Source organism: Dermacentor silvarum, chromosome 9 (assembly GCF_013339745.2).
Source record: "Dermacentor silvarum isolate Dsil-2018 chromosome 9, BIME_Dsil_1.4, whole genome shotgun sequence".
In the NCBI taxonomy this organism is placed as follows: Eukaryota; Metazoa; Arthropoda; class Arachnida; order Ixodida; family Ixodidae; genus Dermacentor; species Dermacentor silvarum.
Genome location: NC_051162.1, coordinates 124104350 through 124127565, shown reverse-complemented (window position 1 = coordinate 124127565; position 23216 = coordinate 124104350). Strand labels below are relative to the sequence as shown.

At 45.4% G+C, this 23216-nt stretch overlaps 3 protein-coding genes across 12 annotated transcripts in view; all 3 read left to right on the top strand.

Moving 5' to 3' along the window:
• Positions 1–22309, top strand: part of LOC119464228 (uncharacterized) — a 48266-nt gene extending 25957 nt beyond the window's left edge. For 2 of the 3 annotated variants that reach the window (XM_049656594.1, XM_049656592.1), the window contains 12 exons: positions 5119–5235; positions 5613–5666; positions 5872–5928; positions 8877–8933; positions 9026–9097; positions 11453–11479; positions 11567–11623; positions 12303–12362; positions 12445–12513; positions 16637–16696; positions 17363–17419; positions 22064–22309. In XM_049656594.1, the coding sequence (XP_049512551.1) occupies positions 5119–5235; positions 5613–5666; positions 5872–5928; positions 8877–8933; positions 9026–9097; positions 11453–11479; positions 11567–11623; positions 12303–12362; positions 12445–12513; positions 16637–16696; positions 17363–17419; positions 22064–22153 (777 nt within the window). In that variant the 3' untranslated portion in view covers positions 22154–22309. The remainder of the gene's footprint in view (positions 1–5118; positions 5236–5612; positions 5667–5871; positions 5929–8876; positions 8934–9025; positions 9098–11452; positions 11480–11566; positions 11624–12302; positions 12363–12444; positions 12514–16636; positions 16697–17362; positions 17420–22063) is intronic. The other variant, XM_049656593.1, reaches the window with a different exon arrangement.
• LOC119464227 (uncharacterized) overlaps positions 1–23216 on the top strand; it is a 192586-nt gene that overhangs the window by 26157 nt on the left and 143213 nt on the right. The gene's annotated exons all lie outside the window — the stretch shown is intronic.
• The window catches only part of LOC119464231 (TNF receptor-associated factor 6), a 163178-nt gene that overhangs the window by 67725 nt on the left and 72237 nt on the right, over positions 1–23216 (top strand). The window lies entirely within an intron of this gene.

Here is a 23216-nt window from a genome sequence, read left to right as displayed (position 1 = left end):
TAGCGCTGTTATCAGTTGCCCTTACGACTCACGATGGCCCGGCTGCGTGCCGTTCGTTCGGAGGAACTACGCAACGAGCGACTGCGTGCCGAGAAGCGCGAATTGGCGCGCGAACGCCGTGAAAGAGAGTACGCAGCAGAACGTAGGTCCGGTGGTTCGGAAGCCCTAGTCCTACAAGAGGTCGTTGGCCAAATACGCCGCGAACGACAGCAGAGCCGGCAATGTAATCGGCGCCGGCGGCCGCGCCAAAGGCGTTGCCATCTACGCGCGGAACAATTTCCTTGGTGTAGTCCAGCGATACGAGATGCCGGTGGCGAACGATGCCATCGTCTCCGCTTGCGCCGATTACATTGCATAGAATTACCCTCATAGAACGAATTTCCCTCATAGAACGAATTTCCGGCGTCCAAGCGGCGAACTTCGTCCGACGGCGGCCGCTCGTCGGTCGGCGTCAAAAATCAGGACGGGCGCTACCGACTTGGAGGGGATAGATATTTTCGTCCGCCGCCGGAAGCGTTCAGCGCGCGGCGAGAAGCCCGATCCAATCAGGAGGCAGCACTTCTGGCCGTTGCATCATGGGATTGAGTTTACGTAAAACATGGCGGCGGTCCCGGTCGCCCGCGTCGAACTGAATTTGGCGTTGCTTTTGTAGAATTCACTTCGTTCGTAGCAAATGACTGCGCAAACGGCTTTTGCTTAGTCTCATGCCGCTTCGACGCAAGAGTGTTATAGCTAATCTTGAGGAATTTTCGAGATCGCTTCTCGTTTCGAACGCGCCTAAGCCTAACGAGAGAAATTTTCTTTGAGATGCGAGCGCCACTTGTCGGTAAAGTTGGGAGATAGGCGCGACGACGGCATATGGCCTCTTAGATTGGAAGCTTTCGGGGGCTATGGTAGACAGCTTGTACTGCTTGTCTGTTTCGCTGCAGATCGGCGGACATGGGAAGTAAAAAAAATGACAGCAGATCCACGAGGTGAATGATGATGAGTGGGCGAAGCTCCGGAGGGAATCATCGGATCTCCCGCTTAAGGGGACGCTAGCACAAACGCGTTAGAAACGTGCAGTACTCTCTAGTAAGGGGGAGCGGCCACAGCGTCTTACGCAGCCATTTACACATGCCGGAACGTGCACCGCGTTTGCCGACGCCATCACATGACTGCTGAGAGAGTATACCCCCCCCCCCCCCCGTATTCATAAACGCTCCTCGACTTGAACTTGACTTGCCACCGCTTTGGGCAGCGCGTTCGAAACGCGTTGAAGGTAAGGTGGAGAGGCCACAGCGTCTTACACCAGCTTCTTACACGGGCCGTAACGCGCTAGCACAAACGCGTTAGAAACGCGCTAGAAACGCGGCCTTTCGTTAATGTTCGGTATTTATAGCCATCGTGGTGCGTTTGTCCATGTTCGCTTCGTGGCGTAGTATTGTGCTGTTCAATGTGGCAATAAAGAAAAAAAAAAAAAGCTTCGTGGCGTAGTGGGCTAACGCCGCGCGCTCGGAAGCGAGGGGTCCCTGGTTCGATTCCGCGCTACGGACACAACTTCGGAATTTTTTTCTCATTTTTCTCAGACTGGTTACACACTACTACTACTACTACTACTACTACGACGGGGACGGAACGGGTGCCGCCATAAGGAGCTTCGCCCCTAAAATACAACGCGCTCCTGGCTTCCATTGCGCTGCCTCTCGCACTTTCCTGACGCACAGACGCCTTGAATTACTTAGTTGCCCTATGTATGCGAAATTCAATGCGCAATGGAATAACCTATAATGTAGAGGAAATAACTCAAGAAAAATTATAAAACACTAAGTTATGACGTTATTAAGTGTCGCAACATGCTAAACCTTACTATGGGTTACATTTAAAGAACAGTAATATCCTGTCTCACGGCTGGCCACATTGAACGCCGCTCGGCGGCGTTCGCCGCTGGATCGTCGAGACATTCGGCGTCTGGAGCGGCGCGGAACCCAGTTCGGCGGCGGCGAGATCCGCCGGAATAGCCCTTTCCGCGCCGATCGGTCTCGGACCGATTTTTGCGGCAGCTGCCGCCGGATTCCCTCACCGCGGACCAATCGGAGCGCGCGTAAGAATTTCGAAGATGGCGGCCGAGTCGGACGCGCGCGCGTTGTCGCAGTCGTGTCTGTCGCGACGTCCGTAAATGCTGATCGAATTGGTGTCCGCAACTTATATTTGTTGTCACGAATAACAATCATCTGAACTTACTCTCTGTAGTACTCCACGTCGCGATCTCGGAGAAGGGGTAGTAGTTTGGTGGCGTGACCAAGCTTTTCGCGCTCTTGCAAAGCAGGACGAACCCACCACCGCCGCTGGCGTCGTCTCTTCTGGCGAATGCTTCCTGCGCGTCATGCATCGCCACAAAGGTGCTTGCCAACAAGCCTAGCCGTACTGCCTGTTCTTGATCAGGGTCATTGTCGTTGCTTGCAGCGATGAGGCGCAAAAATAAAAGCACGCGAACTCTACGCGAGTTTCGAGGCTGCTGGCACATCCGGTATATCCGGCGCTTGTTTGGAGGTTAGCGCTTTACACCGCAGATGGCGCTGTATCGCGTTCCGGCGGCGCGGTGGGCTAGCAGTGGCGCGAATTTCGGCGGCAGGAGAATTCCGTTCGCTGTAGACGCCAGATTCCCCAGTGTGAACGTGCCCTCAGTGTGAATGCGCCCTGAGGGGCGGTGAGACGAAAGCACGGTGGTGCGTGACCGTGCGTCTCGCTACATTTTTTGACGCGCGAACATCGTCGGGGAAGTTCGCTCCATGAGGGTCGGGTGGTCGCCGTCGTGTACGCTCCACCCGCGACGCCCAAGAGAGACATTGAAGCATTCATGATAGACTTCTTTGGATGGGTTATATTCGACGACGAAGCATCTATCGTAATGACGGGTGACTTCAACGTTGACATTGCACGCCCGGATGGAAAGTGGTTCACTTCGTTTATGCTCGAGCGCTTCGCGTTGACGTGTGTGAACGAACCAATGGTACCAACTACAGCACACCGGATGTGTATAGACGTCGTGTTTATGAAGAACGTGCCCATCGTTGCCGTACACCCTATGGCAGTGTACCATAGCGACCATAAGGCCATGATCACTGTAGTCACTAAATAAATGATAACCACCGGATCATATATATTTCTCACCATCACCAATTACACTATCACACCCTAATAGTAATAACTGAAAATACATAATTCCCACCATAGTACACGTTCGCTGGTCTTCCATCTCCGCCCCAGTGGAAGGGCTGACACTTTTTTCTAAGAATGGAATCGGAGTAGACTAGTAGCATTTTGTAACTTATAATGCAATGCTATTATCTTTTTTTATTATGCATGGTTGTGTACTAGTGAGAGAATTATGAGTCGTTCCGTCATCGGTCTAGTACTTGAATGTCCTGGTAGTCTCTCAAATCATATCCTGAGTCTACTTCAATTTCTTGATTACTAGAGCTCTGTTCTGGATAATTTCGACGCCTTAGATTTTCTCTAGCTGTAATCTATGCCTTGACTTAATATTTGTCGTTAGCGTCCCTTTAAGGGTACAAAGGTGTTGCTTGCTCTCAAAGAACAAAGAAACACGTGAAATCACCGAAACCGTGTTCGTGATGCGAAATAGTGACATGTATTACAAAGCCCTTTCTTCAAAGACAGTACCGATATTATATAAGTAACTAAGGAAGAAACAGAGGATGTAGGAAGCTATGGGCTGATTATATCAGAGTACGTTAATGAGCTCTCCGAGTCCTTACTAGTTTGTCATTTTGCCCAAAACAGCAGGCGTTACTAGATTAAAGGAAGCCTCGAGCTCGCTCATTCCCGCCGTTGCCCCGGCTGCTGGGGCCGCCGGGGACCTTCTCCGTCGGCGTCGCTGCCGCTGGGAGGCGGCCCTGAAAAGTTCGGAGCTGGAAGACCAGCTCTGGGCCGTCCGGCAAGCCGAAGATGCCGCCCGAGTCCAAGGACTTCGAGCCGACACCTGAGGCCACTAAAAGCAAAGTGCCGGCACTTTAAATAAAGTTTATTTCCTCTTCTTCTGTCATTACGCACGCGCGGGTGGAGGTTCATTTGGCCGCAGTGTTTTTTTTTTTTTTTTTCTGATTTCAGCGCCTGTCCCATTGTTGTTCTCTGCTCTACGCTGCGCCACGCGTTGTTTATTTCACGTTGCATGCGTACCATCTCGCTGAGATGTTAGTCCTTCTCGATTATATTAAACATGTGATACTACGCGTTTAATGGAGATGCGCTCGGCCTTTATATGAATGCGCAGAAACAGGCAACGGCCAAACGGAGTGAGCGCGAGCACCAACAACAAACGTCTTAGTCTTCGTCTTCTGCTGGCGCCCGTACTTCTCACTACAATCACTCCCCGGCAAAAAAGGAGCCATCCTGGCGACCTATGGAACAGGTAGCACTGCTGGGTCGTAGTGCGGCTTCAGTCTATCGATATGAACCGTTTCGCGTCCGCGACGCCGTTGGTCCGTAGATGGGTGAATAGGCTCAATGACGTAGTTGACCGGGGATGTCTGTCGGAGAACCCGGTAAGGGCCGGCGTACTTGGAGCTGAACTTCGTTGAAAGGCCGGTAGTAGAGGAGGGAACGCGGAGCCATACCAGCGTACCAGGTGAATATGATGAAAGACACAAGCCTGCGTCTCGACTATGTTTCTGGCTGGCCTGATCTTGCGCGGTAAGTGAGTGGGCAATCTGACGACATTCTTCGGCATAAGTGACGGCTTCGGATAGAGGAGTAGATTCTGAAGCGTCGGGGCGATACAAAAGAATCGTGTCCATAAACGAGGAAGGTTCGCGACCATAAAGAAGAAAGGAGAGAGTCCCGTGGTAGACTGAGTGGCGCTATTGTAAGCAAACGTAACGAAGGGAAGGATGCGGTCCCAGTTAGTGTGTTTAGCGGAAACGTACATGGCGAGCATGTTGCCGAGAGTACGTTCAGTCATACCATTGGTTTGCGGATGATATGCGCTTGTAGTCTTATTCTTCTTCTGCTGGCGCCCGTATTTCTCACTACACATGTTTCACTTGTTCTGCTAGCCTGCATAGCTTTATCTGAGAACGCATTTCTTGATATATTTTATTGTTGACTGTTCTAAAGATGTGTGTGTGCACCCTCTGCAACAATTCCATGCCAAGGAAACTCATCCGAGATCATATGAAAGAGTGTTTGGGAAAGCAGCTAGACAGCCTTCAGTACGAGGAATCATTCCCTGAGGTGAATATCCCCTTTCTTTTTTTTACCTTTCTTTCGAGACACACACATTAAGAAACGAGTGAGTGAGTGAGGTGAGTGAGGTGAGTGAGGTGAGTGAGTGAGTGAGTGAGTGAGTGAGTGAGTGAGTGAGTGAGTGAGTGAGTGAGTGAGTGAGTGAGTGAGTGAGTGAGTGAGTGAGTGAGTGAGTGAGTGAGTGAGTGAGTGAGTGAGCGAGCGAGCGAGCGTCCTTATGTGTGCGAAGCCCATAACAGCACGCTTTTCTTTTAAAATTTCCCACAGTGATCTTAATTTTGTGCAAATGACTAAGTCTTGCTTCGACCAGAAAATTTGAAAAAAATGTACGCATGCTTTAACGGGTGTTTGCTATCTTATTCTAGCAAGAAACTCCGGAGAGCTTCAATGGCACTAGACAGCGTGACAGTTTGGATGACGTAAGAAGATTTTCACAAAACTTTCCTAAATGTGCAAGTTCGATGCCCAAATATGTTTTTGCCTCTTTGATACTAGATGTCTGTAGATCTCCCGTGGCAAAACTGTAGGTTCCTGTGATGTGTTCCGGCATGCACCAACACCTATCAGTATACTTATTGTTTGCTGGTGAAGTGTTATTTGTTAATTGTCTACTTCAACTCGCAGGTTGGCACGGCGCACGCAGCGAACAAGTTCACTGGGGACCACACCAGTCTTTTCAATGTAAAAACAACGCCAATCTTTTAAGGGCTACAGTTTTTTCACTACATCATGACCAGTTTTCATATTGAATGTGAAATTGCGCCTAATAGATGTTACAAAACATAAACCATATATAACATAACATAATAATATTAATTATGTTCAATATTAGACAACCTGATTAGTGATAATATTGTTAATATAGTAACACTATTAGTATCATATTAGTGTAACACACGTTATTAGTTGAAATAATTTGGGGTTTACTTTGCTTGCTGTAAAGAAGATAGCATTCAGGCTTTGATCAATCAAATCGAAATCTATTTTATAGATAATTACATAGCGTGATATACATAGATAAAAATCGGGATATAATACCTGGGTCTTTATTTTAGTAATAACATGTCATGGTCTCATCATGTAAATTATATTTGCAACAAAGCACTTAAGAAGCTGGGCTACTTACGGCATACCTTGCGCACAGCTCCTTTAAATACTAAAGTAGTCGCTTAGAAATCAGTTATCCGGCCACTTATGGAGTATGCCTGTGTGGTATGGAATCCGCATAAGAAATCAGACATCATGAAGTTGAAAATAGTCCAGAAAAAAGCTATCCGGTTTATTTACCGTCGATATGACAGCAACTTTACTCCGTCTTCTAAACTTTCAGAGTTAAATATAACAACTCTCAGCTTCCGTCGCGACATAGAATCCCTAAAGCTATTGCATTCACTAATTAACTCATCGAACAATTCTTGCCTTAGCAAATACATAAAATTTGCGGAACCTTCCTCATCTAGGAGATATCACCATCTTAATATTGTACCATAGCGGTCCCGAACAGATGCGTTTAAATATAGCTTTTTTTCCTTTAGCCATTGACTATTGAAACTCTCTGCCTGGTGCCATTCGTTCCCTTCCTTTGGACGATTTCCTGCTTAAGCTTGACTGTTATTGATTTATCTTTTGTGTTGTTTGTTTTTTGCTCTCGTGCTGCTTATATTTGCAATTTGTGTACGCTTTACAACTGTTTAATTCCCTACTCCTGCCATAGCCCTAACAGGGCTGCAGTATGTAAAAATAATAAATAAATAAATAAATAAATAAATAAATAAATAAATAAATAAATAAATAAATAAATAAATAAATATAGGGGTATATAGATATAGAGAAAAATATTGAGATGCGTGAATATTGAGAGTGATAGAGATACATATATCCACACGTCTCAAACTACGCCAGCGTACTACTGGCACACACGACCACCTACGTACACCGTCAATACCAAATCAACAAACTTGGACATGTTCAGAGATTAGCAGCAAGTTTTGTTTAATTTACCGGCCAACAAACGTAATCCGTAACAGACATCTTTGCATGGACACGCCATACGTAGAAAAATAGCTCGTGTAAAATTCCGTTAACGACTGTTTAATTTTAATTCCGCGTCATACCTGCGCTCACCAGGACTAATTTTTACTTCGCACAAACTACTATCCTGTACCTCAACTTCAAGTTAAAACTTTATTTTTTCCGGCAATATTGAGGTTAGCTCTAGGGCTAAGAGCTGTTTTATGGCAACTTGACTGGGTCCCTGAGAACCCACCACTGTCAGTATACATTGGTCACTTGAACTCTACAGCCGAACATTTCATATATTGAAACAAGAATAAGAGGCTGTGCTTATAATGAACAGCTATGGAAACTAACAAATTAACGATATCAATTTCACTAAATATCCGCCCTAGCAACCAGAGCTAAATCCATCCTTGTAATCTACGCGCTGTAAATGAAGAGAACATATTGCGTAAATGACCACGAGATAATTGAAACTGCAACAACTGCCCCACAGCTCACAAGTGGATGCATTCAAACGTTCATGTCTTGTACAAAGAGTAGACCGACGAAATAGTAACTTGTAGGAAGATTCTATCAGTGCTAACAGTTTTAGATCCATCGTAATTAAACTTCGAACTATGCGTGGCCTTTGCCAACCACTTCCTATACGTAAATTAGGGCGTGTCAAACTATCGTCATGTACAGTGCTCACCGATTGAAACGCGACAGGCAAATTTTGGGTAGAATACTCCTTATGTGCAAGTACTCGAGGGTACCATGTCATGTGGCTTCGAATCTGATCACTAAAGGTGACGCGAACTCTGATCTAAGCGTACGAGTCAAGGTTACGCCGATGTCAAGTACTGACGATGGAAACAAAAGCATGCGCGTTGGTTAGGCCTAAATTGTGGCGTTTCAATCCGTGAGCACTGTACTTGTGGTGAACCAGATGAGGCCATCTCACATTTGCTATTAGCTCCTCCGTTTTATGACCAGCAGAGGCAAGGACGGTTCATGAAGTTTAGAGGACTGGCAAATCATGTGCCCTTTCTTGCTCTTTAAGGACAGTACGTTCTATGTGGAAGTTTTTCAGTTAATTCAGCCTAGCCTCTAAGTACTGACAGTGCTAATAGCGTGTTCGTTGTGGCAGGCTGGTAAATGTGGTTAAATTTCAGCTTTCGGGACACAGTAAAATAACCTTGCTTGTTAGCGTTATGTTCTGTACCCTCTGTCACTCTGCTTAAAGCTGCTGTTCACTGTGTATTCCTTTGAACTTCAATTTCTTTTTAGACATCGTAGTTAAGTGCGACGTTATTTTCTCCAACATTCGTTTGGTTTTTTTTTTTTTCCGCATTTCCATGTGCATCAGCATTTTTGTCAAGTAATTATCATCACTGATAGCACCTTAGCCTGCATAGAGGTGAGGTGGCGTGGCAGGAAGCACATGATTATAACCTCTCCACCTAATCGCCAAGCGAAATTTAATCTAATCTGAGTTTATATTTTGGAAATCTTTGTCTTCCTACGTACTTGTATGATTTTCGTCGCGTAAGAAACGGTACGAGCTCGCGGTATTTCAAACAAATGCTAACATCAATGAATTTCCTTTAAAGTTTTTTTTTCTTTTTTAGAGCGGCGCCTGCCCTTCCAGGAAAGAGCCTCCGATGTCTTCAACCGACTCATCTGAAGTCAGTAGTTTTCTGCTTCTATTCGCTTGTGGGTAATGCGTTTTACTGTTAATCTTATGCGTGGTACCTCTTTCGTGCTTGTTTGTTTTCAGATTTCGGAGCTCGCTCGTCAGCTGAAAGAGGCTCTCTCGGAGATATCCTGTTTGAAACACGAAGTAGCAGAGGTGAGAATATCACTACATACACCATGTCTCAAACATTACTATAGACAGAAAAGATATAAAACGAAAGAAAAGGCAGGGAGGCAAACCAGAAGCACGCCTGGTTTACTACCCTACGCAGGAGAAAGGGGGTTAAGGAAAGAAAAGAAAGAACAAAGGGAAAGAATACAATCGGGGTGCTGCTTCGTCCTGAGATGCTGGAAGATACTATACGGTCCCTAATTGAGGAACACGTGCAACAAGTATGGAAAGTACTTAACATGGAAAAGTCGACGTGCGAAACACGGTGCCAAGAAGAACGAGATGGAAAACATAAACGGATTTTGCATGCCATGGATTCCTTCCAACTGTTGTATTTGACAGTTCACAGAGGCAAACGACAGAAACATGCATGCCGATGACCAATCATCCTTTTCAATTCCCGCTCCTTCCCTCGCTCCCTATTTCGCTACGTTCCCAAGCCCTTCTTCCTATTCATCACTACACACGACATCAACTTCTTCAGCCCTGTCGTTCTGAGTGGGAAATACCCCCCAATATGCACGAGAAGCGGGACTTTGGCTTAACGGAGATGCCATCTTTTCCTTGAGAATAGGTGCGAACGTATGAAATTGGGCTAACTGACAACCCCAAATCGGCTTTTACTAGCAAAGTTCTCTTTTAAAGCTTTCTTTCACAGCTCTGTTGTGGTCTATTTGGCAAGAAAAAATTTTATTCAAATTTCCCCGTATATGAAATTTCAGGCTGTGCTTCAAAGTGACGTCATGTACTTCAAAATTTTTTCTTTTATTTTCGGCCGTTATGGCGCAGGTAATGTTTTTCAAACCTACCAGGTTCGGTCTTCGATGCTTTTAAAATGCAATGTGTTATTTTACCCCCCAAAGAATTAGCTATACATAGGTACACGCTGTCAAAATTCATGACTTCTCACGGCGAACTGGTGCGAACCGCCGCCCGTCTTTCCGTCTTGCGCCTTCTGATATTTCAGAAGCATGTTTTGCTGATCACGCATACATTTATCGTTCCATCGATATGAGAAAAAAAATGTCACAGTTTCGCCCTAAGGGCGAAGCAATGAATGCGATAGCAACACAGCAATGTAATACGAAGTAAGGTGAGCGGCTTTCGGTAGCAATATGAATTGTAGTAAACATGAGCTGATTAACTAAGCAGGTGTGCTGCGGCGTAAGTAGACCGACATGAAGAGAGACTCGATGACCACGAGAAGGCGCGTGTGAAACGGTGGTGTTGATGAGAAGCGCTGCCCGTGGGCAGCGCGTGCGAAGGGACACACCTGTAGCGCTGCACTGCCGATCCGGGCAGCATTGCATGTGTAGCGTGCGTTGGAAAATGTGGCCCGACTACTACTAACTGTGGTGTGAGCGCGCACAAACAAACATGAATAGATCACACTGAATGACTGCAGACAACGACTGTCAAAACGCTGGCAGCAAGCGCATATACGCCGCAGCGGGCGAAGGTACGTGCGGTCTATCGCTGCAACGGAAACTGAGCGGCGAATGCACAGCGCCTAAAGGTCAGAGCCGTGTGGAGATAAGAGACGGTGCGAGCGAGCGACGAGCGCGGTTGTTGGCAGAGTAGAAATGCGCCCCCCCCCCCCGCTCCCTCCGGCGCTCGCTTCCCGCTTCCTTGCTTGCGCGTGGAAGATTGAGTGGTTTCGCTCTTCGTGACAGCGTGCGTCCCCGCACGCTTCCGCTCGGGCATACGGCGCGCGGCGAAGATTTTATCTATACGGAACCTCACGGCGACGACGACGACGGCGACGCCGACGGCAGAAATCCGGTGGAAGTGTCCATATAATTGCTATCGCAATAAAATGGTAGGCGTAAAGTTGACAAGCGGGAAGTCAGCGGTCGGTGTGGATAAGGGAGCAAACGTTCGTAGTCGATATTCTATTGGAGATCCTATGCTTATCTTATGCTATGCCAGTGCAGTATGCTATGCTTATCTTCTTCTTCTTTCTGGGGTTTTACGTGCCAAAACCAGTTCTGATTATGAGGCACGCCGTAGTGGAGGGCTCCGGATTAATTTTGACCACCTGGGGTTCTTTAACGTGCACTACAATTGACGCAAGCACACGGGCGTTTTTGCATTTCGCCTCCATCGAAATGCGGCCGCCGCGGCCAGGATATATGCTTATCAAAAGCAATACGTTCGACAAAGAAGATTACTAAAAACGAATTCAACCTAGTTCCTCCAAATAATAGTCAAGTGGGTGCGTGCATTTATATTCCATCTGTGTGGGCATATTTCTTGGGCATCTTGCGAACGCGACTCGGTTGTTGACAAACCTTGTTTAGGCGAACATTTATTTTTTTTCTCCATTGTTTCTTGCAGCTTAAAAAGGTGGCTAACGAAGGAAAAGTAAGTTTTGGGCGTTTTCTGAAAGAAATATGTCTTAAGTAGCAAAGACGCTTACAGGGCTTGATATTGACACCATGTATTTTGCAGGGCGACATTGACCTGCTCCAAGTTGCTGTCCCGACAATGCAAGGAGACATGAGGAACGTAAGGCCCCTTGACGTGTTCTTTGGTCAATAACTTGTAAAGGACGTCTGTATGTGTGCTTGAGTCCGCGGTCTCGTCGAACTCTTACACGCCCTTATGTCGACATGGTAGACCTTGAGCAGTCTCCTGCGTGATGCGTTACTCCTATACAAATATATTCGTTGACAATGAACTATTGTGCTAGTTGGGAATGAAGACAGGCAACTCGTGTGTGTGTGTGTGGTGTGTGTGTGTGTGTGTGTGTGTGTGTGTGTGTGTGTGTGTGTGTGTGTGTGTGTGTGTGTGTGTGTGTGTGTGTGTGTGTGTGTGTGTGTGTGTGTGTGTGTGTGTGTGTGTGTGTGTGTGTGTGTGTGTGTGTGTGTGTTTTGGTGCCCTGGTATTATATCGATAGTGCACTAATCGTATCGTATTACGGTTGTCAATAATTGTAATTGTGAAAACTTACGACTGCGCGTAAAAGCTTTAACGGGTTTCCATACGCTAAACAATATCAACGACAATATTCATTACTTTAAAATTAAATTACATCCAACTATTTACTTTGCACATACTGACACACATGTAGCGTGAAATGTACACAAGTGTTCTTGCTGTGTCTTGCGTGAGCAGAATACTTGATTTAATTATTCCCAGTCACTTTAAAAGACTAAGCTCATGCAACTGGTGCATATTTATGCAGGTCCAAATTCAGTGTGAACAACGCATTGAAAAATCAGAAAAGACGGTCTCGAGTCTAGAGGTAAGGGAATGTGCCTGTATTCCCAAGAGCATCGGTGATTCAGTAAGCGGGCATCATTTCATTTCGGTTCTCTATTCCACAGGAATCCCACAGCTCTATCGAGAAAATGTTGTCCGTTATCGATGAAGAGACAAAAGCTCGTCTGGATGCGGTAAGTGCCCTATATAAGCTGTCTCAATTCAACGTGCTCGACTACGCACGACGGTAGCTCAGTGGCTATAGCGTTTTACTGCTCAGCACAAGGTCAGCGGAATGATACCTGCCTGCGGCGGCCGTATTTGATGGAGGTGGAAAGCAAAGCAAAATCAGCTCAAATCAGCCAATGAAATGTCGCAACTACGAAAGTGAAAGCAGATTTGTTAACAGAAACTAGAAAGCCTCCTGTAGTGCTGCCAACCTTCGAAGCTATTTTTTGAAGCGAAAGCTTCATTACGCTACCTCGGGCAGCCATCGGCGGCTCAACAGTTTTCACCTTGAGAGCTAGAGGTCAAACCACAAGAGAGCATTAAGGCGCGTTTATAGTCCATCGGCACGCGGGCGAGAGTCATCAAACGCCGGGCACGTCGGAGCGCATTGTCCGCGCCTCCGGTTACGTTGGCGGCGCCAGTACATCGAACCACGGCCGCTGGATAAAAAAAAAAAGGTTTTTTTATCCAGCGCCGTGGTCGAACCATCGGTCGAAACTATAGCCGCTGTTGTTCTCGCCAACGTGACATAACGTGTGTGCGCGTTCACGCTACGTCGGACTATATTTAGGTCCTTACGGAGCCCTGAAAGGAGACATTGCCGCCGCTTGCCCGAGTAGAGTTGGGACGAAACCACACCTCGGCCACAGCTCGACAATGGACCTAGCCAGGGCAGTGAAGCTTTCACCATCAACCAGGGTTCACCAAAGCTAACCCACGGCAATTTTTTTCCTTGGCTCGGATTTGAAACTTCCCTAGATTTCCCTGTACCTTATCAAAATATGGTTTTTCAATTTGTCAATATTTTTTATATAAGTATATTCTTGTTTGGGTTGTGCAAATGAACAGAAACTCTTTATTTTAAAGTTAACTCTAAGGTGGATTTAAATTGTTAAATTATTAAATCACTTCACTCAAGCTGGAATGATGCCGCGGCGCAAGTTGTTGCGCTATACTTGCGGACAACATTCTGTTGCCTAAGGGGAAAACTTCTGAGGCGAAAGAAGCACCGATGTGACAGCACTCCCGAAAAAAAATCGCGCATTCTATTTTCTAGTGCAATAGCAAGCCTATCATTCGAAGCGCCCAAACGTGCATTGGTTTCTCTGGAAAGCGAGTAGCAGTATGTCCAACATTATTCGTTAATTGGCGAAGTTGCTTCTTAAAACTGTGTATGGAGGCCGACAACACTGATTACTGAATGCGAAGGCCATCTCGGGGGCTATGCATCAATGCACCTCTGCGTTCACCATGACTCCTTTGTTTGCGCAAGGCGGCGCCACTTTTCAACACACACTAGCTTCTCCCGCAAAGGAGAGTTGGCGGGAGAGCTTAAAATACAATTTCAAGCATTACAATAATATTGTTTTCAGGCCCAAGAACTCTCCCCGCGCGGCTTTTTCACTACATGACGGTACACGGATTGGCTGCATTGTTTCCCCGTCGAGTCACGCCACATGTCATTCTTGTAGCGCTTTCAGAGCCAAATTAAAAATGTATTTCATTGTTTCAAGGGATGCAAGCATACTCGTTTCCGTCCATACGACACGCAATGTTCTCATCCCCATCACAATCCAACGGCATGTTCCGAGCGGTAAGCAGTCCCCTTAATGAAGGAAGAGCAAACACAGACTTCCCATTTGCGACAGCAAATTAAGGCACTATACACCATTAGCTGTCAATATTAGTTTATTTTTCTGAGTTTCTCTTCCCCGTTTGGGCAAATGCGACACCGTCACACGTGTGAAGAAAGGGTGATTCATTACGTTTTCCAAGAAAGTGAAAACGCTATCACACTTCGCCGGATTACTTGGCACAGTGATGGAAGCTTCACCCCTGTAGCTTTATCTAATACCACAGGATGTTGTCCGAGAGTATCAACGTCATCGAGGCCACAACGTTGCAGTTACAGTTCGCAAAGCGAAAAGCTGCGCTTTATCTCGATCCCCTTAACTCTAGTATCACAGTGGAAACTATGAAGGACTACAAAATGCCGTGTGAAGAGGTCACGTGACTACTCCCTTTAACAACACAGCCTTCTGCTTGAAGCCAGTATTCACACCGAAGAACACGTCAGCACGTTTGTACGGGGCGATCATTTTTCAGTTTTACGGAATTAGCAAAAATCGAGTCTTCCAGACATAATTCTTGTCCTTGAGCTAGATTATTTGGAGATACGGACATTACTTGCACGAGAAATGACTGCACATATTCAGAGAACTAACAAAAATTGACAAATTAACTTCATTATTAATTACGTACTTTATGAAGGTATTGCAATTTACGAATTGTGGCCAGTGAGCTTGCAATACACTCAAATTTAATTTCCAGAATGACACCTGTATGGAGATATGCGCCATCAAACTCTCCCTACAAATGCACTGTTGTTCATCTTACCTTTTTAACGAAGCGCTCTTTCATGCATTGAAGCACAAAAGTAACTGGAACGGCCATGTATTCGTCCCCCGCTCTGGGAAACATCTCGAAACTGGTGTCATTCTGGAAATTCATTTCAAGTGGATACGTCTTGCAAACTCAACGGCCATAATTCATTAATTGCAATATGTGTCGCCAATAAATAATTAGGAAGTTAGTGAATTTTTTTTTTTTCATTTTCGAGTTGGAGGAAGATAAGCGGTGGACCTCTCTTACAGAATGTAATAGTGTCAAAAAGAGTGTACCACTTCACGAGACCAATGCAACAGATGTGCAATGATTTTTTCTTGCATGCCATGTACTTATGTAGAACCACCACGTTTAAACGCACACAGCTAATTTGCAGCGAAGCACGCAGATACGGGGCCAAATTTTTTTCGTCGATGCCAAAACTCCCCCAAATACAAGACCACCGGGAATTTGTCCAAAGTTGATCAACCTATTGGTGGTTCCCGGTAAATTTCAGCACAGCCGTGCATAGTCGTCTATTAGCGCCACAACTACTTCGTAGTGCTCGCCAATATATATATATATATATATATATATATATATATATATATATATATATATATATATATATATATATATATGCGTTCGCTTCTGCCCAGATTAGTATGTGCCGCTTTGTTTGGCGTTACAGCATGCGTTCGTTGTTCTATTAAAGGTAAATGCTTCATTTAAAGTGCGCAGAATTGGACAGCCCAACTAGAGGTATGACCGGCAATAGTGGAGTAGCAGTAATATGTTAGCGAGCCCAAAGCATCCACACCCTGCCATTTGCTTGGAGAGATGCCTTCACTGTACTGCAGCACCATCATAAGTCATACACCGCATCGAAATGCGAAGGCAATTAGAGGTGACTTAACCAAAACACGCAGTGACGTCAGCGGTTCCAGGTTTCGTAATCGAGGAGTCACAGCAGTGGTTGCTCACGTCTTCGAGTTTTTCTGTCCCCCATGTCATTTCTTTTAACGCGATATCGTTTAGGGCTCGTGTCGCAGAAAATTCGGCATCGGCAACCAGCATGTGAGTCCTTGTGATTGTTTACCATCACATTGGATTGTTTACCAATCGGCGTCGCATTGTAATTTGAATGTACAAGAAAACCTAATTCTGCTACGAGAAAACTCAAACACAAACCCCTTTTCCAGCATTTCTACCAGACCGGCGCGCGTCGGGGCAATAGCAAACAATAAAATAATAAAGAAAGGTGCTAGGGCCTGCACATTTTAATATAAGACCACTTATATTGCCCCTGGAAAAACGTCTTTCCAGCAATGCATTTCAGTTTAAAAGTGAAGCCGACTTGAAGGGGATCGGTGTAAGCTTGGTCTTTGTAAGCTGGCTTTCCTACGTTCAGTGTTGCAGTGAATGAAGCCTACTTGCCGTATGCAAACGATGCGATGCGAACGGGTCCCGATAACGCTATCGCGTTCTACTCTGAAAGGCGAAGCTTAAGCGCCCTCCAATTTTTTTCCTATATTTTCCAAGATTTTTGACAAATTGCCTTTTTCTACAAACGTAATCTAAAATCCATAGATCTAGAGAAGTTTCCCTGAGGTTGGCAGCGCTGGCCTCGTGACACACATACGTGGCTATAAAACGCTGTTTTACCTTTAATTTGAGCCGTCCTTGTTTTTTACACCGACGCAGGTTGAAGAGGCAATGAAAGATATGAACGAAAAGTTTTCCACGGCAGTCCACAGCTTGCAGGTGAGGAAAACGCCGAAAATTACTGCCTTCTCTCCTGTTAAATGGTTGGCCACTGTTTCCAATGTTTCCTAGTGCTGTTATATACCAGGCTTGTTGTTCAGTGCTCTTTATTTGATATTCTTTTGTTTCATTAGCCACCCTCACATATATATTTGGCGTCGTGTGTGTGCAGGATGACAACGAATAAATAATCGGGAAGCAATTCAGTACAGACCATGTTTTAAGGTGTGGTCTATATGACGCGTTCCGTCGGCAATGGCGATGAAGTGATTTTTCTTGTGTCGTAAAGCTTGCAGCCAATAAATAACTTTTGCATGCGCTTTGAGCAGTGAATTGAATTCTGTTTTTGAAGAAATGCAGCATGGTTGACTTCAGAATATATTGACATGCAATTGCTCTGTAATTATGATGACTCACTAAAAATCCACAAGGCATCATTCTTTCCATCTTGACTTGCTTTCAATAGAGCCTCCATGACCTAGGTATAAAATTATGTAAATTTGATGCAGTTGGAAGCATGTCGTAATTCGTGACAAAAGGAGACATACCCTCTCCTGGTAAAATATGTCATCTTAATAATCGATAGATTTCTCTGTTAAAGGTGGTTTACCAACTGTGCTGAATACTCTGATCAATGTCACCTACGTCATTAAAAATTATTTCCAGGAAAGAAGCCAGTATTTACATGAAGCCATCATGCCACTCTACGCACAATTGAATCAGGTACAAAGTTTTTTTTTTTTTTTTTTTTTTTTTTCCACGGAAGCGTTTGAGCGTGGCCAACTTGGACAATAAACCCAATGTGCGGCACCATACGGTTGATTCGTATGCATGGAAGGGGTTGTTCGGATGCGTTCGGTGTTTTACGAAAGCGGTAATTTGACGTCACTTCGCTACGAAAATCGGGCATTAATCAGACTCGTATAACAGCACAACAAAGCGGTGCCCGGGAACCTAAAATGAAACTGTTTGTGCGCCCTTTATTTCGTTCCACAAAAATAATTACATATCCGTCGGCTATGTTGGAATTTGGTTCAGCGAAGCTTTAGTAAATATCGCATTAATAAATTTTTATAACTATAATGGTGATGCGTACAGTTTTGTTTATTGTCGAGGTATGCAACTTCTAATGCCATGAAATGTTTATCAACTACGAAAGTCCCGGCTTTATTGTCATGCATTTCGGTGTATACAATACATCGCTCACAAGTTATGCCGTAATGCAAGCACCTGATCAGGCGGATGTACAGTGTATCTGTGGCCGCGAGATCAGTCTACAGGTGGCAGCCCCGTCGCCGCGTTAGCGTGGATGGGCGATCAGCGGCTCGCAGTAAAATATGCACGGCGGCGCTTAGCTGCGAGTGATTTGTACCGATTGTTCGGTAATAAAACGCGGTGGCTACAGCGAAGCTATCTGTGGCTAGGGTCCCGGGATTTTTTTCGCGTCCGTCGACAGAAAACTATCATCATCAATGACCCATACCCCCGTAGGCAAGCAAATCCTTATATATCGCATGGTTCAGTCGACCTTCAACGTCCTTGAGCGAAAACCGTGTCGCTGACGCGAAATCGCACACGATGACGACCCGGCATCGTGTCTTACAGATGCTCACGCAACAATGGTGATGGTGTGCGGGTTACCGTCGTCATCGTCTTCTATGAGTAAGCAAGCAACGCTAGCCCAACAATTCTGATGGTGCGCCGGTCAAGCAATCAAGACTCACGCTGCAGTTTTGATGGTGTGCAGGTCGACGTCGTCATCGCGTTAATTAAGATAGTTAATTCAGGCACTCAAACCCACGACCTTCGGTGGGAATCGAACCCTCGAGCTTATGTGGGAGTCAAACCTACCACCTCTGGGGTTATTTAGGGCGGCGTTAATTAGGGCATGGTTAATTAACGTAGTGTCAATTAAGGCACTCGAACTTGCGACTTTTGGTGGGAGTCGCACCCTGGACCTTTGGTGGGCGTCAGAACCACGACGTTTGATGTTAATTAGGGCAACGTTAATTAAGGCACAGTTAATTAAGGCAGCGTCAATTAAAGCACTCGAACTCGAGCCTTTGGTCGGAAAAAAGAAGTAATAAGAAGTAACGACGCATTCGAATATGAATGCAAGTAATTTAATGAATGTCTCTTGAGAACACAGGCGTGCGCCTTCACCCTCTTTGGCATTTACCAAAGTGACTATCAATTTTCTTTTATTTGACATGGAATCGCAAAAGCAGTAAAATGTTATGTGGGCGTACAAGGCGATGAGGTAGACTCACATTAACTAGCTACGTTAACTTCATTGTGCAGGAATACGGGCTTTTTGTAATCACTGCAAGAATAGCAGAAAGTTGAGTTGCGCAACGATATATCGTCAACATAATATGCAGAACGCAAGCCGAAATCCAACAAAAACACACAGAAACTGCGTTTCGCACTCATTTCATGTGTAGTAGGAATTTTCAGATCGTTCCGTGCAGAAGTGTGGCATTTGAGGTAAAAAAAAAAAATGTAGGTCAATCCACTCGGTGAAGGTGGTTGGTCAGTGAAGCTGTGGAGAGCAACCTGCAAACTGCTAAACCATGTAATATGTGAAATGATGTGACATAAAGACTTTCCAATTCAATTTAAGCCAACTTTATTACTTCGAAATGACTGTGATAACTGCTTTGTGAGCGCTATGATACACACTAATGTTTGCCGTTGTTATTTGAGAGGGGTCTCTCATCACTGCGACATCACTGAGGTGCAGCTTATGTGGGAGTCGAACCCGCCACCTTTGGCGTTAAGGCGAGGTTAACTAGGGCACAGTTAATTAAGGTAGCGTCAATTAAGGCACTCGAAGCCGCGACCTCTGATCGGGAGAAGCAAGTAATAAGAATGACAAGTAATTTAATGAATGTCTATAGAGCGCACAGGCTTTCGCCTTCATCGTCTTTGTCGTATGCTGAAGGAACTGTCAATTTTTTTCTTTGCGAAAATAATCGCCGCTTCCTTCCGTCAAGCTAACCCCACGCTAAAGAGCACATTATATTAGCCGCCAGCAAGTGAGTTTTCGACGACTTGTGTCCAGCGATTGCAATGTTGCACGTGGTCCTCTTGTGTAAGACGAATAGGTAGAATTAACTCGGCTCAATGCCTGGCAAGGCGGCCACGTGAAAGCTGCGAGGCATCGGTATTGGTCACCGCGAACGCCGAGCTGCCCTCTCCGCGTCAAGCGTGCTTTCTTTATAACGCAGAAAAAAATATTTACGCGAGACGTATAGCATTCTGAGATGAACTTCATCGGGTGCTTGAAAACACAATTATTATTTTCTATTACAATTCGCGCCCTCTATTCAGTCATTAAAAAATTGTTCAATTAATCTCATCTAATTACCGATAACTCAATTATGAAAAAAATCCTCCTGGTGAGGTACGTCACTGCTGACTGAATACCATTGGTTGCGTCCTCGTATGTTCTTCGTTTTATTTATAGGAGGTTGGCTAACGTTAGCTGGGCCACCCTGTGTTTAAAACTCCTGATACAGCTTTCTGCGGCTCAATACGTGCTGCATAAGTGTTTTTCCGATCGTGAAGGAAGCCCGCGAATACACGCAAAATTGCCGCGCGACTGGCCACTCAAAGATCCGCTCATGTAATGCGAATGTTTAAGCCTTAGCTGTGCACCGGACTAAGCGTTCTCTCTCCCAAATTCGAGCTCGAAAGATCTCTTAGAGGTCTGAATCTCATCGTTTACTCATTGTAAGCCACCTGTGACTGCGTGTCACCAACATGGTTATTCTAATAGGCCACTTGTACTCCGCTTTTCGCATTACAGGACATACCCACCACCTCTGTTTTCTCTTAACCCTTACTTGAAAATCTGCTACCTACATTTTATTGCGATAGCAATTATATGGACACTTCAACCGGATTTCTGCCGTCGGCGTCGCCGTCGCCGTCGCCGTGAGGTTCCCTATAGATAAAATCTTCGCCGCGTGCCGTATGCCCGAGCGGAAGCTTGCGGGGACGCGCGCTATCACGGAGAGCGAACGCACTCAATCTCCCACGCGCAAGCAAGGAAGCGGGAAGCCAGCGCCGGAGGGAGCGGGGGGGGGGGGGGGGGCACTTCCACTCTGCCAACAACCGCGCTCGTCGCTCGCTCGCACCGTCTCTTATCTCCACACGGCTCTGACCTTTATGCGCCGTGAATTCGCCGCTCAGTTTCCGTTGAAGCGATAGACCGCACGTACCTTCGCCGCTGCGGCGTATCCGCTTGCTGCCAGAGTTTTGACGGTCGTTGTCTGCAGTCATTCAGTGTGATCTATTCGTGTTTGTTTGTGCGCGCTCACATCACGCTTGTTCATTCAATTGGTAATAGTCGGGTCACATTTTCCAACGCACGCTTCACATGCAATGCTGCCCGGATCGGCAGTGCAGCACTACAGGTGTGTCCCTTCGCAGGCGCTGCCCACGGGAAGCGCTTCTCATCAACACCACCGTTTCACACGCGCCTTCTCGTGGTCATCGAGTCTCTCTTCATGTCGGTCTACTTACGCCGCAGCACACCTGCTTACTTAATCAGCTCATGTTTACTACAATTCATATTGCTATCAAGACATTGCTGTGTTGCTATCGCATTCATTGCTTCGCCCTTAGAGCGAAACTGTGACATTTGTTTCTGTAATTCAGGCTTCTTCTCGCTTATTGTATGTACACTATTTTGCATTCTATATACGAAAGTACGTTACGAAATTCTTCGCCTATTGCCTGTAAAAATGAATGTGTATATTCTTAGTTTTTATGAAATAAATGTAAGGTGATGTTAGCGCCTCATAAAGGCGCAGGGTACTCCTCTGGCTCCATCGTGCGGTAAAACGAGGAACGTTTTGCGATTCAATAACGTCATGGTCATAGAAAAAGCACTTGATCACCATATTCGTTCGAGTATTTCATGACTTGTGACATAGCTACAGCACTGGAACACAAGTTCTATGGAGTCTCGGGAAAAAAATTAAAGGTCCAGACATCCCAACTACAGTACACCGTGAATAATATGTTGTGATTTAATAACGTACAGTGAACTTAAAAAAACACATCTCTGGAATCATGGGATATGTGTAGTTACGCATGCATGTAGCAAGCATCGATTCACTTGTTTGCATAAGTGTTAGACCAACTTGACCTACTTTTTTTTATATCGTCTATTCTCGATTCATCTCTATATCGATATCGATATTCTCGCTTCACGAAATTCTACCAATTCGTGGTGTTTCTGTTGGGCATGCACCCGAGAGTTTCTGGAACGATAACAATGTTCCATTGTATATCTGTAGTTATTCTGACAGCTGCTTGCATCAAGCTTACTATTTGCCAAACTTCTCTTTTTTTCAGATAAGAAACGACTTCCTCCATTTTGTACACAACTTCGTTCCGGAACAAGAGCCCAGTCAAGGCAAGAAGGGCCATGGGCGTTCCAAATAGCTTGATCTTGAGCGCCGAGATCAACATAATGTTTGCTTCAAAATTGCTACAGAGAAACAGGGTTATCTTGTGATTTTTTTTTCTACCAACAGCTTTGTTGATCCTCGTTCGTTTTAACAATGAAGCGAAATAAACGCGATCAGAGTATAACCTACAGACATCTTTTTTGTGCTTGTCAGCTCATCCAGAAACCTGATATTTCGCCCAATAACGTGCTTGCGAGTGCTCGCATGTCTTGTGGGAAAAGCAGCGCCTTCGCTTCGATCAGCACTCAGTCATTCTGATTGTGAGGCGTTGATCTTATGTTACACTGCTGACTGACGATTTTTCTGTTGAGGTTCTTTCACAAAGTTTTTCGACAAAGTGAACATACTCGCTTTGCCTTCTTGCTGTTACATGTTCAAGGCGATTCCACACAACTGTTTGCTACCGGGATTGTCTCAAGACTACGTTACTACATGTACGCGAAATAACTTTTCATTGCTGCGTATGCTACGCTTGTCTTGTTCTACGTCATTTTATTTATTGCCATCTTGACCTGCAACAGCAGCAGCGATAATGAGCACATAAAACGCGTACGTTGAATTAGATTCACTGTTTCGCTGCTGAACAACTATATTCCGTGCCGCGGTAATGTGGAAGCTACGAGGAACTGGAACGAGCACTGAACGCATTCTTGAACGCTGAACGAACGAACGCTGAACGAACGAACGCTGAACGTAGGCACGCTCGGCTCACCCACCTCACCGTGCTTCGACCTACACACCCGTTTGACTCAAGAAAGGCTACAGAAGCCTTACAGACAGTCCTTAACCGTATCCGCATCGAGCCTGAATACAGTGTGATCTTATACTTCAATCTCATTCAGATACGTTCAGATAATCCCTTGAACAATGCAGGTTCAACCATGCAAGTTCAAAAGCAACTAAGCGTCAATTTTTTAATTGGTTAGTTGATTAATGTTGAGATTAAAGAGACGCTCAAGTTAGCTAGGACAGATTAAAACACACACATTTAAAAACATTTTAAAATGCCATTTTAAAGGACATTTTTAAGGACATTT